Below are 17,768 nucleotides of genomic sequence, written 5' to 3'. Positions count from 1 at the left end.
TTTTAGTTCTGCGTTAATTGCTGTAGAGAGAGCGAGAAACGCTTTTTCTGCGATCAGTTAAGCGTCCCAAGAATATATTCCATCTCCACTCTAATCTCTCTACCGAAAACTGAAAGTGGTTGAATATAATTGAGAAAATACACCATACAAACGGAACTACTTCACGTTATGCACACGTGCCACTGCTACTTGTTTTAAGAATAATTTTCCACCGACTTACCTAATTTATTGCGTCTATAAGAGTTTGCGTAAGTGGTTTCGGGCTTTCATATTATGTGGGCTTTCTCACGTGAAGATTGATTCACTTTATGAAAACATTAGTATGTCTTTGATGAGAGTTCAAAACTTGGAATGAAAGCTATGTCTTTTGATGAGAGTTCCAAACTTGGAATGAAAGCTATGTCTTTTGATGAGAGTTCAAAACTTGGAATAAAAGCTATGTCTTTTGATGAGAGTTCCAAACTTGGAATGAAAGCTATGTCTTTTGATGAGAGTTCCAAACTTTGAATGAAAGCTATGTCTTTTGATGAGAGTTCAAAACTTGGAATGAAAGCTATGTCTTTTGATGAGAGTTCCAAACTTGGAATGAAAGCTATGTCTTTTGATGAGAGTTCAAAACTTGGAATAAAAGCTATGTCTTTTGATGAGAGTTCAAAACTTGGAATGAAAGCTATGTCTTTTGATGAGAGTTCCAAACTTGGAATGAAAGCTACGTCTTTTGATGAGAGTTCAAAACTTGGAATGAAAGCTTGATGAACTGATAACTTAAATGGTGCAAAATGTGTTCAGGGATTTCTTCGATAAAGTACTTGCTATTTAATGATTTTTCTGCAGTACAACAAAAATGTTAAAACTCACTTGCGCACTACTCTTCTTACTGGCACAGCTTATACATATGACGTTAAGATCTATATAAAAATTGAATTTTTAATAAATAATTGAGTATGTAGCAATTATAAAATTATAGACTTAGATAATAAGATAATGTTATATCTTTATCAGTTAAAAATCAGTTCTTTATCGTTTGTTTAACTCTTCAGGGACGGCTATTAGTCTTCCTTTAGAATCGAAAAAAAAAGTAGAAAAAAAAAACCGCTCTAAAAGCAATCCAAATACCATGATTGGATTTTGAGTGGATTCCTTGACAAATTAAATGCAGACAAGGCTTATAATCCACACACTCGTCCTCTCCGTCCATACGATGTATTTATATACCACGCTCGTCTCAAAAGTTAATTTGCTATTCCTTTATCAGTTGAAAATGAGTTCTTTATTATCTGTTTAGTTATCATTTACATTTAGATATTGTGAGATAATTATATCTATTGACTTGATTCGAATTGCGTAAATAAATATAATTTTGCATGTTTGGATTTCAAATCCTATTGATGTAATAGGCTTTAAGTAGATGTAGTAGGCTTTTTAGGTTGATTTACAGTGTGTTTTAAAAAATCATCCAATTTAAAACAATCGTAATTATGCAGCTTTTAATGTTTTGAACCAACGATGGACCGTCGGAAAGACGGAGTTCTCAGGTTTCACGCAGTTGTTGGTAGGTTGCTGTGGCGCAGTTCCTTCCCCGGTTACTTCAGTATTTGTGAGGATGGTGACTGCGCAGCAGAAACTATTTTGCATTCTACGCTTTGCGAAGTATGAGTTCATAAGAAGTGTTCAGCGTGAATTCTGTCAACAATACCCAGGTGTTAATGCTCCCTACCACTGAGAGCATTAGGCGATGGTATTAATAACTCCAAGAAACGGGTTGTTTGTGTAAAGAGAAATCCAGCTGTGTAAACAATGGATCCAGAAATGATCGCAAAAGTTTGAGACAAATTTGACTATGTCATGCATCCCAAAGGGCCGTATTGAGGACCTATGATTTGGTATTTAAAACAAAACTTCGTGATTAGCTTTCTAATATAAAATTAATCTAAGTATGTTTTATACTGTGAATATTATTTATATCTTAAATCGGATGATTCCTTTTCAAACTCTGTATTTTAGAACATTATAATTCTTTTGTATCAAAGAGACGTCCGTAAGTAAATAGAAATTATCCTAATGCAAACGCTTAGCATGTGAGATTAGGGTGGAAGATTGCAGATAGATGCTAGTTCGCTCTCAGTTCTCATCTTCAAGGGTTCTTAATTTTTTGAAAACTGAGTACTAATAACCTCTGTATTAGAGCACTGTGTTTTAGTAATTTTATTAGAAGTAGGTTAAGTAGATACAACATAATACTGTGTATTATGTGACGTCATTAATCACCCATCACTATTAGCAAAAGTATTAATTAATTAATTTGTTCGGTTGCGAAATTATATCATGATGTCAGTAGGATAAACTGTGATATGAGGACAATAGAAGGAAATGCATAGGTTTTATTCAACTTGAAGGACAAAGGTTTAGAAGTAAATGCACAGAAAACTAAATATATGGAAACTCGCCGTGACCGTAATACTGCAAATTATGGATACGTTAAAAAAATTGGAAGTATGATAGTACTTTCGACAAAGTGGACACTCATATATATCCAGAATCAACATTAATAGACCAAAATGATATCCATGAAGAATTTAATGTCGACTGAAAGCAGGAAATTTGTGTTGTAATTCAGTCCAAACTCTCTTGTTTTCGCGAATTCTGTCGAAGAATTTGAGGCTTAAAATACATAAAACGATGCTTATGTGTGTTATGCTGTGTGGTTACTTATTCTGAGGAAAAACAACGTAACTAAAAGTATTTAGAAATAAAAACCTGAGGCGAATATTCGGACCCAAGAGGGACGGGAATGGGGAATGGCGGAAACTTCATAACGAGGAACTTCATAATTTATACCATTTACCAAACATTATTAGGGTCATTAAATCAAGTAGGATCAGGTGGGCAAACCTTGTAGACAGAAGAGAAAAAAGGAACGCTTTAAAAATTTTAACAGGAAGCCCAATCAGAAAAACACCATTTGGAAGATATAATTGCATATGGAAGGATAATATCAAGATGGATCTCGCAGAAATTGGAATACAAAATAGAAACTGGATTCAGTTGGCTAAAGACAGAAGTCAGTGGAGAGCTTTTGTAAATGCGGCATTGAACCTCCGGGTTCCATAGGTTATAGAGTTAGTTAGTTATTTGCGAAATTATAGTTTTTGGATAAAATTGCAAGATTTAATGGTTTTAAATTATATGTTATATTTCCATTCAATTTTTTACATTGACCATTATGTTTACATTGTTGGAATTTAATAAATAAAAGGTATTAATTACGTATACATGTAAAGAAATAGAGGAAACTGGCGAGTTCATATATAATATTACCATAGTAAACATCAATAAACTTAGAAGCACGAAAATTTGCAAGAAGCCGAAGATCGATCCCGGTTTTCCGGTTTATCGTGGTGGATAAAGCACTACGCTACCCAGACCAGCCACACATCTTCACTCTTGAGGTCTTTGTTTAGCTAACTTACATTAAATCATACCACAAGTGTCTGTTGTGCTTAGACAACAGAAAAAATGTATTTATGAACATTTATGTAGTGCAATGATAGGAAACCGATCTTAAGTATGAACGTATGTAGCTGGGCTGTGGATGGACTGGATAGCGTAGTATTGTATCAGCCCACCATAGCCTTATGAAAGCAAAGCAAACTCAGTTCGCTCAAGAAATAACGCACGAGCAAGGCAAGCCGGAGATTCTGATTGTACTTTATAACAGTGCCGCATATTTTCGCCTTCGAATTTCATTGTAAATATGTTACGTAGTTTCTGTGTTTAAGTTAAAACACGAATAACATAGCTTGTATGTACAAAGTGTCTTGATATCATTCGAATTAATATGAGTATTAAAAAGACTTGGTTTTTCATTGCAGATGGGAAGGCGTTAGTACACTCTTTGCAAGTGCATTACATTCATCAGCTGATTCAGTCACGTCTCGTGGACAACCCTCAACCACTGAATGAGGTTTATAATTGCCTTCATTTCTTTTGTCAGTCGCTGCAACTCGAGGTGAGTTATTAGATACAAACTGTTCAAGAGAATTAGAATATAAAATCAGGTGACTGAGTTTACTTTCTTCTTGGTGGATAGTTAGGAAATATCAGGAAAATTTTCGTTCAAAAAGAACATACCTCAAAGGCACCGCTTTAGAACAGATCTTTTCAGAAAACTAACGTTCTGCGGATCCATATCTCGTTGAATATCTCATTCTGAATATTACAACTTTTAATTTCAGTAGGAGTTCAGGTTGGCTTAGTGGTATAGCGCTCACTTCTGGTGCGAGAGGTCACTGGTTAGATCCCTGACCACTCGAATTTGTAGTGAACAGCAAATGTCCGTGAGTTTTCTCGGGGTACTTCTTTCTTTTCTTTTTCTTTTTATTTTTTTTAACCATATTCTCATTCCGCCAAGTATTCCATAATTGTACACTCATTAATCATCCGTCTCGTTTAGCCTAAAGGGTATAACCGTAGGACATAAAACTAAAATTTAATTGAGCTGAGCGAAGCGAAGCTCTTATACTCGGGTTAGCCGTTTGGTTGTCCGCGAACTCCTCCTAGACCGTTTGGCCGATCTCAACCAAACTTAGCACGCTGATAGAGTATGTCGTGCTGAGTGACAACATAGGTCGAAATCAAAAATCCGATGTACCATCGAGGAATAATCACCGAAAAACGCTTGCATAGACTTAACATGGGGAAAAAGTTTTCACGCGATTTTTTTGTCAACAATTAAAAATGGCATTTATTATTGCATAATGGCCAGGAATGATTACGTAGTTTAAGCTCGCTCAGCTCATTTCATTGCAATCGGGTACATCCATTGCATTCCTAGTTTAATTTAATTTCAAGTTGTAGATGTAAATTTTTTCATGAACACCAACCTGTATTTTACGTGGCTGGCTGATAATAGTTAAGAAAACACTGTTCGAAGTTTTCGCTTGTTACATAATACATTTCAAGGCACAGTTTTAGGTTTTCTCAAGCTAATATGGTGACCATTGTAGTACGGGCACAGATGTCAAACATGCAGATCAAAAGATAAGATATCTTATATCTAACTATTTTGGAAACATGGTAATAAGCGAGTCGGTGAGTTTACTTCTTTACAAATAAACAGAACATATGCAACATTATACTTCTGTAGAATTCAAGAGAAACACGTCTGAAGCTTGGTTTCTTTAACATTGAAACTATACTTCCAATATTAAGTATATATTAAGGTAATCTAAATAAATTTTGGTTCAATATCAAAGAAAGTTTCAATATAAAGTGCAAAAGCAGTTGGAACTCATCATTAATTGTTTTAACTGGCTTACTCATTTGGACGCATCTGAAAAATTCTCTAGAGTTGTAAAGAGTTTTTCCTTTTTGTCAAGCGAATTCCTTCATCAGTCTGGAAAGTTTTCGCTTTTACGTTTATACGAGGATAAGTCAAAAATTATTTGCAATGTAACTATAACCTTTTTTTTTTTTGGGGGGGGGGGGCAATACGAATAGGAAACTCATCGTAATATCATTTTTCAATATATAGTCCCCTTGCATTTCAACGCACTTTGTCCAGCATTGGACAAGCTTCCTGATGCTCTGAGAAAAGGTTTTCGATGTACCACGTCCTTTACTTCTTGGTCCATGACTAATGTCCAGACGATATGCCACTTCATCAATAGTCACTCGTCTGTCTAACAGAACCATGTCACGTGCACGCGTAATGTTGTCATCATTTGTGGCCGTAGATGGTCGTCCGGCTCCTTCCTCGTGCGTAACACTTGCGCGGCCATCTATGAATTTTTCAATGCATTCATAGACACTCCGTTGGAGCGAGGTACTGTTCCCTTATTGTGCCGAAAGTCTTTGATGGGTTGCAGCCTCTGATATACTTTCCGACGACAAAAACCGGATCACTGCTCGTTGTTCTTTGATGCAAACCTCTGATGGAGTGGCCATGATCTATCTGTAACAAAAGGAAGACAAATGGAGGAATTAGCATCGAACTTTCACAGCATGAACACAACAGAATAACAATAAAATAAATGAGGACAGATGTCAATATGAACAATGTAAGAAGAATTATGTCAAAATTGCGGATAATTTTTGACTTATCCTCTTACCTGATTTTAACTCTCCCAGCAAAAATGATCAATCCGAAAGACTTTGTGAATTCAAATTAACTTACAAAAATTGTAAAGGAAAGTGCATTTTAATTTTTTTTATTGCTGTTAAGGTTTTAAAATTAATTTGCACTATAGTGGAATATACAATATGTACTATAAAAATGTTCTCTTATTCTATCATTCATTTCGTCATCGTTTTAGGTGCTGTACTCCCAGACGATTCGACTTTGCAGGGATCGTTTAGGTGATCATATTCATGTTGATGAGTATACACCTGGCAAGTGCTTAACTATATCTTATTGGAGGTAAGTAACCCGTCCGTGGAAGTTTTAAATGACGATAGTTAAGGCTATAAAAGTGCAGAATAATATAAATTTTGATATAGAAAATTGGTAGCTGTTTAGATTCCTCTTAGACTGGTATTACATAGGTCCTTTTCGTTAATAATAATAATAATAATAATAATAATAATAATAATAATAATAAAAAGTGCTATACATAAGTCCTATAGAACGACTATGTCCGTCCGTGTGTCCACAAGTATTAGAGTAATGTTAATAAGAGGTGGTGAAAAACGTTTCTGTATATGGATTTTAGTGTCTCAAGAATAGATTCCACTTCTTTTTAACCTCTTTATTCAAACTATAACAAAAACTAGGCTCCAGACACGGCGATAGCCCGTGAAGATAAGGGCTACAAGTAACTTGTGGAGTCATGCCTTTGAGGTGGTGTATGGTTATTGGGAATGAGTCGTGCATGGAATGAGGCTGTTGAGATATGGAATCGTTGTGTTACGGAATAATGGCACTTACCTTTATGTTGATTATGCGTTGTTAGGAGATAGTGTGTGCAAATAAGTGCAGTTAAATTGTATGTGTAGCAAGATAGTTTGTTAATTCGGATAATATTATGTTATTTTATGGGTTTGGAAGGGATATCTCAAAGTAGGTAATATGTATGTGTGAATTAGTTGATGTATTATTGACATGCTAAATGATAGGAAATATGGAAGCAATCAACAATAAATATATATCTGGAACTAACTATATGATATGTTCGGCTTGATACAGTTTGATGAGGCCTAAGCAAGAGTAAAGTACGAACTTCTGGAGAAGCTTTCAAATAGTGCTCGTTTTCATCTGTGTGTGACATCGAAGGACATCTCGGTTTTCACTCGTTTTCAACAGACTCCATGCCGCTTTTGAATCGCTCATACCACTTGTAAACAGTCTTCAGTGCCACCCCTTCATTGCCATACACTGATTTCGACATTTCGTGAGCTTCTTCGGCACTTTCTTGTAGCTTAGAACAAAACTTAATGTTTGCGCGCGACAGATAATTTTAACACGTCCTCACTCTTCTTCCACTGGAAGCCAGCTAACATGTCACAACTCGTTCAAACTCGACACTGGCTTTATCAAAGGTTTAGGCTCCCGGGCTTATTCGTTGAAATGGATACAACATCGATAGATGGCACTGTGCAACTACATTCACCGTACTTTTTTAAATCACACTTTATAGATGCACTACTTCTGGTTACAGTATTCAATCCCCATAGTATGGAAGTCTGCTGTTGTTTCACCTATTTATTTATTTATTTATTTATTTATGTCAGTTTTGCGTTTCACGTTTATGCCCTTTGGGCTAGAGTAGAAAGATATTTAGTGAAAGTGAATGATTATATATAAAAAAAAGGTAGAATATGACTGTGGGAGAAACGTAAAAACTAAGAAAATCTGTGAATACGGACACGAACTCGCGTGGCCATGAATGAAACCAAGAATTCTTCACAAAGAGGTCAGCACTCTACCATTGAGCCACCATGGACCCCTTGTTGTTTCAGAATATGAAACGAAACTCGCGTGTTTTACGAAAGCCGTTCAGAAAGTAAATTGCGATTGGGTATATCTCAATAAAAACGAATGATACACTGCGTACACTACATTTCTACATAATCGCCATTGTTCTTGAGGCACTTATCACAACGTGACATGTTTTTCAATGCCTATGTTGTACTTACCTGCTGCCAATGACTGAAGCTATGAAGTTACTGGCAGAAAGTAAAAAAACAGTTGGTCCTACTCCGTGCGCAGACCTCTCACCATGGTGACTGCGTCTTGATGTGTAACTCCGCTCTCCAAGGGCACCGATCCTGGGGGGGTCCAGCCCCCCAAAGCTCATGTGGGCCCCCTATTGTATTTATGAGTACAATATTTGGCATTAAGTCCGCTCTCCAAGGGCGCCGATCCTGGGGGACCAGGACCCCCCAAAGCTCATGTGGGCCCCCTATTGTATTTATGAGTACAATATTTGGCATAATGTGAGTGTAATTTGTCTTAAAATCTTCATATATATACCTTCTTCATCTGAATGCGCCCCGCCAAATTTACAGAGAAATCGACGCCCTTGCCGCTCTCTGCCTTCTGAGCTGAGTGTTATTCTTGTGCGGTCACGTTCGTTTCACTCGCAGTCGCGTGCGCAGCGGACGGCTGTAGTAGAGAATCCTGCTAAGTATGAAATCCAGTGTTACTCGTTCTTTGAATGCGCAAAATGTTGGCCTATAGTAATTTACAGGCAAAAACAAGTGTATGGTGAAAATTCAATGAATGAGTCTTCGCTTAGAAATGGTGTATTATGTTCAGCGAGGGAAGAACAAACGTGCGTGACGGCCGTCACTTACGAACGATTTGAAAGAAAAAAGTGGAACAGATGCTTCAGGGGAACAGGCGCTTTATCTTGGACTATTTACACGAAGCCTTCCTAGAAATTTCAAGACCTCTTCTATATGAAGCAATCATAGTTCATCTATGCTACAATAAAAAGAAAAATGTGGATCCCAAACAGTTGACAGAAATCCACATGACGAAACAAATGGGAGTAGCATTGAATTTCCTTAGCCGATACGAGACAGATGCTGACGTATTTCTCGGTTGCATTGTTACAGGAGATGAGACATTGGTTTCGTATGAAACGCTTGAATCTAATCGCCAGTCCACGAAGTGGCATCATTTCAATTCCCCTTTAGAAACAAAAATAAGGCCAAACTTCATTGGCAAGAAAGTGGTGGCAACGGTCTTTTGGGATCGCAAAGACTTTTACTCCTAGTGGAATTGACAGCAAGAGGGGAGAGAATAATCGCAACATCCTACCGTGAGACTTTTCAATGTTTACGGTGCGCTATGCAAACCAAGAGACATTGAATATTGTCAGCAGGAAGTGTGTTGATTCATAACAATGCTTGGCCTCGTGCAGTTGCAACAACACAAGAACCACAAGGAATCAGGTGGGACGTTTTGGGTCATCCCCGTTACAGTCCCGACTTAGCGTCTAGTGACTTACACCTTTTCTGAAGAATGAAGGAGTTTCTTGAAGAAACATAATTACAAAGTGATGAGACACTTGAAGAAGCAGTAAGCTCATGACTTCAATCATTGGCAGCAGATGAGTATAACATCGACATTGCAAAACTCTGACCTCGTTATGATAAGAGGCCTAATAACAGTGGCGATTATGTAGAAAGTAACGCTAGGTTTAGTTTTGATATGTTGGTTTTCGTTGAGATATACCTAATCGTTATTTACTTTTTCGACGACCTTCGTATAATGCATTTTCATGGAAAACAGAAATGGACTTGTCTTTATCGAGCGGGAATAGACTAGTGATAAGTAGAATTGCTTCACAGTCTTAGGTCCGCATCCGATGGCTGTAAGTGTTACATAATTTTTTAGGGCTTTACCTTTATTCCGCCAGACGAATTGCAGATGATATATTTAAATATAGGGCCTTGTCCTAATTTTTTTCAGGTCCTATCTCATTTTGGTTTTTAATGATTCCAGTGTAAATGACGTAGCATGTGTATGTGCAGTTCGTTAAATACAAACAAATATAGTAAAATAAATAAAGTAATATCAGCCTGATACATACCCAAGTCTAGTTATCCTCGCTATTCTAATGGCTAGCACATGCGCCTTTGATACCAGGGCCTCCGGGTTCGATTCTCTGTGGAAAAGCATTTAGACGCATTACGATGGGTCAGATTTCACTTTAAACTTCGTTTCGTATAGCCTCGATGCTCCGCTAAAGCTGAACAAACCAAAACTTTTAAAAAATCATAATTTTCTCGATTATTCAGTACGGATATAAGTAAAATATTAATTAATTATTACTCGTTAATTTTAATTGATTTTAAGATTTTAACTTCATCCTTTGTGGATGGGGAAGATTAACAGTGGGATATTTACTTATACTTATGATGCTATGGGTCGATCTAAGGACTTATGAACCTGTGATAGACTTCATCATGTTCATGGTACAGAATGTCATTTCACATGCAAAAAGGGGAAGTCTTGTAAGTTTTACAAGCACGGAAAACAACTGCTGTCTAGTAGAATGCTCATGTGTATTGAATGAAGAAAGAAAGCGTATTACATAACCTGAAACCTATGCTGCATAAGTACAAATTGAAACCAGTTTGAACTTGATATACAATGAAGTAAAAAAAATGAATAATGCACAACAGGAATGAAATTTAAACTCGGGTATCGACTGTACCATACCGATATGTTAAGTATTTCGGTAACCTGTTTCTTCGCTGCCTTTGGCGTGGGAGGCCCGGGTTCGATTCCCGGCGGGAGCTCATGTGGTTCGGATTCCACATTAATCAGTAGGTCCACGTCTCATATAGCCTCGCTGCTGAACGGGACGTAAAACTCAAAATCAACTCAACTCAACTGTTTCTTCGCTGAACAGCTGACTGTTTGAGGAGCTGTCTGGGTAGCGTATTGACTAACGCATCAACACGGTAAGCCGGACACTCAGATCAAATCTGGGCATTTTTCACTCTTTTTATATAATTGAATTCGCACCTGGAGAGGAATTGGTTATGATATAAAAGTGGTTAGTTCCGTAGTTCGAATTCCTTCGACAAATGCCGATACAAGAATTTTTATTTCGGTTACCTGTTAAGCCATTTCCGAATGATGTGCATGTTACATTGAGATGACAATTTGATATATAGTCAATACATACATGTATACATGCAGGACATTAATAAAGTCACCTTTGTTACACGTAATCCCGGGTTCGATTCTCAGTGAGAGAGACTTGAAATTTGTGAACTCTTGCGGTGTTTCGAATAAATGAGACCCCACGCCTCATGTAATCTTGGTGCTAAAAAAGAACATGCTAAACTTCAACAAACAACAAAAATTAATAAAATCAGGATTCTGCACAAATGACAAACAATGACGGAAACGGAAATAAATGTTTTTAAATAAAAATTATAAATCCCAAACGTAACATTGATAAGTACAATTTCAAGTAAATATAGCATGAATGATAGGTAATTTTATTAAGCAAACCAGACAGTACGGATGTAAACATAATTTCCAGATGCAGTACACAGCTACGCAGTCAGAATGTCTCTCCCCCCTTCTTTCATGAAGGTGCAGATATTCAAGAGGGCCGGACGATTTTTTGAGAATCTGCGTTAGGTAATGGACAAATGATTTTCGTACTTTGTGACAACTAAAGGCTTAGTTCTCTCTCTCTCTCGCTCTTTTTCCCCCATTCATTTAATCTTTTTAAAGTTCCCGAGTGATAACGTTATTGTTTTTTTTTTTTTTGGTTAAACCTCTGAATTATAATACATAAGACTACCGTAGTAGAGTGCTATTATCCACTTTATGCATTTGAATTAACTCCCCTTTTCAGAAAATAGGGATGCTTTGTATTATTTAAGTTGGTGGTGTTTTCTTTAACTATGAGCTTTTTTTAAAACTATGAACCAACTAGGAATGGGTTCTGATTTTATTTATTTATTTTTTAAGTTTTGCCACATTTTGTATAGCCGTTGACTTACTATGTAGAAATCAGTTTAATATATTTGATGCGATCCTTCTGCACTTCGTTAGGAAGATAACTAAGAAAAGAAAGTTGTATTGATCTTCGTTCGTTTATTATTCTGTTGTAAATTTAGTTATACCTGCCTTTCTGACAAAATATAATCAAGTCTACGAAGAACTAATAATAATAATATGTTAATGTATTCAACGTCCTTCAGTTCTCTTGTTTAGATTCATGAAAAATCTGCCATTATGTACAAGATAAAACGCTGAAATAAATAGCTTCCATGGATTTTGCTGAGGATACTTAGATGTTGACAGTACAGTAAATTTTATTATAAACCAAATTTACCGTAATTTAATCACATGCCTTACTTTTTTTTTTTTTTTTCATTTGTTTGCAGGGAGCTGACGTCGAAAGATCCTCGTTCAGAATTAGGATTTCGCTTAACGGTCCAAGTTGATCCACATGATTCAGCGCGACCTCTGGCTGTGGTACATGTACCAACACTTGGGAACAAGGTAATTGCGATTGCTTTTCATTTAAAGTGAAGTGGAATAAACAAAGAAATAAATGCATAAGTAAATAATGTATATTTTGTGCTTGTAGTATAATAAAACTATCTCACGCACTCTAGTGCAGTTGAATATTTATTTTTTTTTTTTTTTTTTTTTTTTTTTTTTTTTTTTTTTTTTTTTAATTAACTAATCGTCCCCAAGTCAATAGGTTTCATCTTTACCCCTAATCTTCTAATCAGACCGTTAGATCTACCATTTTCAGTTTCAACGTTGATCATTATACAGCAGAAGTGGTAACAAACAGTAGGAAATGGTTTTCTCATATCGATTCAGTGTCCCGAGATGTTCAATCTTCACCGTTAACCCTCTATTTGAAAAATGAAAATGGTAGAAGTATACCATTCCCAGTTTCAGGATGAATTGTCATAAAATATTAACGGTAATGGATAACGAGAAATATATACAGATGGTGATCAGAAAAATGGAAACACCTGTAGTTGGCAACACGTCAGATGTATGGGTTGGCAGTGGTGTCGTGGCGCCCGCAGCGCCGGACCGCTGGTGGTGGTGTGTTAGGTCGGTCTCCATACTACGTCAGGCGCAGTGGAACAGCAGTGTCCAGTGGCTGCAGCAGACGGAGGTAGTGTAAAATGGGAGACCTCTCAGATTTTCAAATAGGGCAAATTGTTGGTGCGCGGTTATGTGGAGTGAGTGTGACGGCAGTGGCTACTGTGTTAGATGTGTCGCGTGGGACAGTGTCGAACCACATCGGGGAAGCAGAACAGTGAGTGGAAGAAAATCATGAGTGACAGGTCACGCCGGGTATTAAAGCGCATTGTCACGCAGAACCGTCGTGCCACTGCGGAGCAAGTGACGGAGGAACTCAATCAGCACCTCCCCCACCCTGTTTCGACAATCACAGTCCGCCGCGAATTACATGACATGAACTTACGGGGTCGTATTGCACGGGCCAAACCGCTCATCAGAGACTATAACGCTTTCGCACGCCGCAAATGGTGCCGCGACCATGCAACTTGGACCGTTGAGGACTGGAAACGTGTGATATGGTCGGATGAGTCATCCTTCACCCTATTTCCAACCACGGGCCGTGTTTATGTGTGGAGAACATCCAAAGAAGCTTATGATCTGCAGTGTCTCCGCCCAACTGTGAAACATGGCGGCGGCTCGGTAATGCTGTGGGCCGCCATATCATGGTTTTCATTGGGTCCTGTGGTCAGACTTAGCGGACGAATCACTGCCAACGATTATGTCGCAATTTTAGGAGACCACTTGCATCCTATGGTCCGGATGTTGTTCCCGGACAATGACGCCATCTTCCAGGATAATAATGCACCCATTCACACAGCTGGCGTTGTTTGCAGCGTGGTTTGAGGAACATCGGGATGAAGTTCAACACCTCCCCTGGCCCGCCCAATCCCCAGATCTCAACATAATTGAACATCTGTGGCCCGTCTTGGAAACACGACTCCGGCGACGATTTCCACCTCCATCCTCTCTCACAGAACTGGCCGATGCCCTGCACGAGGAATGGTGTGAAATTCCCCTTGCTACCATTCACGACCTCTATGCCTCCATGCCACGTCGCATCAAGGCTGTTCTGAAGGCGAAAGGTGGCCCGACACGATATTAATCTGGTAAGTTGCAATTTCGTTCAGGTGTTTCCATTTTTCTGATCACCATCTGTATATATCAAATATAAACGGGCTTTTATTTTTTTTATTTAAATTCATTTATTGAATACCACAAGACACTTACAATTTATTTTTCCATATAGTTTCCTCCTTTGGAAATGCATTTGTCCTAGCGTATGGGCAGTATTTTGATGCACTCATCATAAAAAGAACAGGGTCGTGTCACCAGCCAGTTGGGCACAAACTCTTCCACACTCTCGTAATCTCAAATCGTTGCCCTCCTAGAGCTTCTTTAAGCGGTCCGAACAAATGGAAATCACAGGACGATAATTCTGGGCTGTAAGGATGATGTTTAAATGTAGTTCAATGCATTTCTTGTAGCTTCGAGACAGTTCTAGCTGCAGTATGGGGTTGCACATTGTCATGCAGGAGGAGGATCTGTCGAATCGATTAATCTCGTCTTTTGCGGCGATATGCAACTCTCGCCTTGTTCAACAGCTCGCAGTAGTATTCAACATTTATTGTGCGTCGCTCATGTAAAAAAGTCAATCAGCAAAATGCCTCGCCGATAAGAAAAAAAAAAAAAAAAAACACTTTGCCAGCTGACAGTCGAGTCTTTGATTTCAATTTTCCAATTTGCTGCCTCTCCTTTCCTCCGCCACTCCTTACTGGCTTGTTTGGATTCAGGAGTGTAGTGGTGAACCCATGTTTCGTCGCAGGTGACGATCCGACTCAAAGATGCATCACCTTCTTCCGCAAACCTTGCTTTAAGCCTCTGACAGACCTCCAAACGTCTCAACTTCCGATTTTCGGTCAAAAGGTGAGGGACCCATCTGGAACACACTTTACGGAACTGTAGGTCGTTTTTGATTATTGCTTGACAGCTCCCATAGCCGATTCCGACTTGTTCTGCAATTTCTGATACTGTTACTCGTCGATCGTCGTCAATAATGCCTTTAACCGCACGTATGTTTTCATCCGTAATGCTGGTCTGAGGACAGCGATCGTGTTGCTGATTTTCCACACGTTTTCGTCCTTCCTGGATTTTTTTTTTTTTTTTTTTATGCCAGGCATACACACGCGTCCTTGACAATGTTTGATCCCCGAACTGTGCAGTCAATCTCTGTCAAATTTCTGCTGCTGTAACTCCTTCACGAGCAAGAAATTTTATAATTATGCGTTGTGCAGTGGAGGGGTGCACCTGTTGCTCCGACATCATGAGCGGTACTGACGAAATGGCGGGAAGTATCTAACAGCACGCTCTCTCCACTCTCAGCATTCCCGCCTAAACATAGCAGAAGCGCGCGGCCAGTCCTACCAACTGTTGATCCCCCTCGTATATATATATATATATATATATATACACGGTTAGTTGTGATTTGTTGACTGGGGGAATTATTTTTCATCGGAGATGGTGAATGCATGATTGCAGATCTTTTTCTGGCTTCAGCTTAATGGAATTGATATTTCTAATATTTATGCTCAAGAACTTGGAAATTGGTGCTACTAGGCATCCCGTGCGAGCGAACGTAGTGTTGTTAGATACAAAATTCCCTGGACGTGTAATTTCACGAAATAATGATGTATATTGACTAGGAAAATATGTCGACTTGGCATTGTTAGACTTTTTCCATTGGACTATTTGAAAAGTATACGCCAACAAAGCAGAGAACATTGCAAATTTAAGAGATAAATTCGAGTGCCTTAAGAGGGATTAATCCATTGGCATCAGATTAAAATATCGTGTTGTAAGGATTTGACAGCGTATTTAAAGGCAGATCCTCGATTCACGTGCCTTCACAAGAGAAAATGAATCTAAGAGACATCTACGCAGGAAAATGTGCAACTTTCTGTGGTCATATGATTTAAACATTTAAATACTTCTTGTAAGCATAGCACGTCCAATATTTCAATGATGGAGACAAAAATGTCATACAAAATTATAATGCTCGTATCGATATCTAACAGTGTAACTGTGATGTACATTTAACTGACATAAACTTCCACGTTTAATTGTAGTCTATGATCGGTGGTACTTCCATTTAAAAGAAAGAAGTCAGAATGTTTAACATATTTATATTTTTACTTGAATACAAAATCTTGAATTCCATTTTGGAAAACCCTTTATAGCAAATCACTTACTTACTTTTGGGAATTAATTGATGCATGAGTAAGTATTAAATAAAACTTTGTAATATTTATTAACCGGAGCGTTTTCGACAGGCTCAGCGATATTATTCAAAACTTCAGCTGATAATTTTATTCCACCTTCTGGCGTTGACAATGACTTTAGAAAACGTATTGTCCTGTTGTATTTACTATTGAGATGTCCTAAACAGTTACCTCCTTGATTGATATATGAACAAATACAAGATGGAAATGTGTAACACAACCACAAGCAATTCACATCTAGAAACATCTGAAAGTTGAAAGTAATGTAATAATTATCAACTCGAAATTTCGTGACACTGAATTTCACTAAAATCGTTTTTATGCGAGAGAAGCAGAAAATGTATACAGAGAGATATTGTTTTTAATTTTATAGGTTTTATTTTTTTTAAAAAAAAATTAAACACATTGAAATTTATACCGTAAAAAAAATCAGAGACGAAGCATTTTGATAATGTTTTTCTTTCTTCTTTTTTTTTTAGGAAAGCGAGATAGCTGATAGAGCAATTCGTTCAGATCATCTGTCCATGGAGCGACTTTTAGTGCACACCATTTACGTGAGAACAAAAAGCAGGTTAACTGAATTAAAACAAGAATTACAACAGATGCTGAAAGATGTGGAATGTAAGTACATAATGATTTTTTTTTCGAATCGTATTTTTCTTTGTAAATGAAAGCGTTGCTTCAAGTTAAAAAATAAATAAAATAAAAGATACTACTACTTCTTTTTCTTCTTCAATGTTACTGTTTTCCACAGTAACACTGAATATACTTATCATCTTGGGTCAGGAATCTTCCAATTTGTTTGGCACAGCTAGATTGTGGGTGTTCTTGATTTATTTTATTTCTTCAGTGATCTAGATGGAGCAAGCAAATTTACTTAGCAATAATTCTCGCTGATAATGCGAAGGAACGATTTATTAGTTTGCTTCGGTACATTGGCTTGCCAGTACAGTTAATATTTCAGTACTGTGAGAGATCATGCTGCCACTGTGCAGATGGATGTACATTGTGAACTAGAGGAAGATTTTTATTATAGACTTGAGTAACTTTTCTTAGACAATACGTAGGAAAATGTTACATAAATTATTATAGTCGGTATTTATTTCTAGAACCGTATTTTCTGTGAATACATGTAGCTTCTTAGTGTATCGCCATCATTAGATCTCAGCATCAGTATTAATCATTCCAGAAGATAATTTCCGCTTGCGATCCTGCACCTTACTGCGAGTCTGTTTTTCATATTATGTGTATGCTTTTTCATATGCTTACCAAAATTACTTTACATCCTTGAATGACTTCTTAAACATACTAGTGTGTCCCAACCTCTAAAGTATATTGTTATGTACAGGAAGAAAACTTGGATCACTTGAATTAAAATTGTACAAAATATTTAAAAATGTACCTTATATACACGGAACTGATTACTAACAATGTTGTCGTCTTCTTCTTCTTCTTCTTTTTTTGTTTTT

At 37.5% G+C, this 17,768-nt stretch overlaps 1 protein-coding gene across 2 annotated transcripts in view; it reads left to right on the top strand.

Moving 5' to 3' along the window:
• MED14 (mediator complex subunit 14) overlaps positions 1-17,768 on the top strand; it is a 155,682-nt gene that overhangs the window by 50,904 nt on the left and 87,010 nt on the right. For both annotated transcript variants that reach the window (XR_014131246.1, XM_081756032.1), the window contains exons 7-10: positions 3,873-4,009; positions 6,315-6,418; positions 12,361-12,478; positions 16,779-16,920. Coding sequence is in view for 1 of the 2 variants with exons in the window: in XM_081756032.1 (XP_081612158.1) it covers positions 3,873-4,009; positions 6,315-6,418; positions 12,361-12,478; positions 16,779-16,920 (501 nt within the window). In the remaining variant the exon portion in view is untranslated. The remainder of the gene's footprint in view (positions 1-3,872; positions 4,010-6,314; positions 6,419-12,360; positions 12,479-16,778; positions 16,921-17,768) is intronic.

The sequence above is a fragment of the Thermobia domestica genome, chromosome 4 (genome assembly GCF_964235325.1).
Source record: "Thermobia domestica chromosome 4, izTheDome1.hap1.1, whole genome shotgun sequence".
NCBI classification, from domain to species: Eukaryota; Metazoa; Arthropoda; class Insecta; order Zygentoma; family Lepismatidae; genus Thermobia; species Thermobia domestica.
Note: the sequence above shows the minus strand (reverse complement) of the source record. Positions and strands in the feature narration are given on the sequence as shown.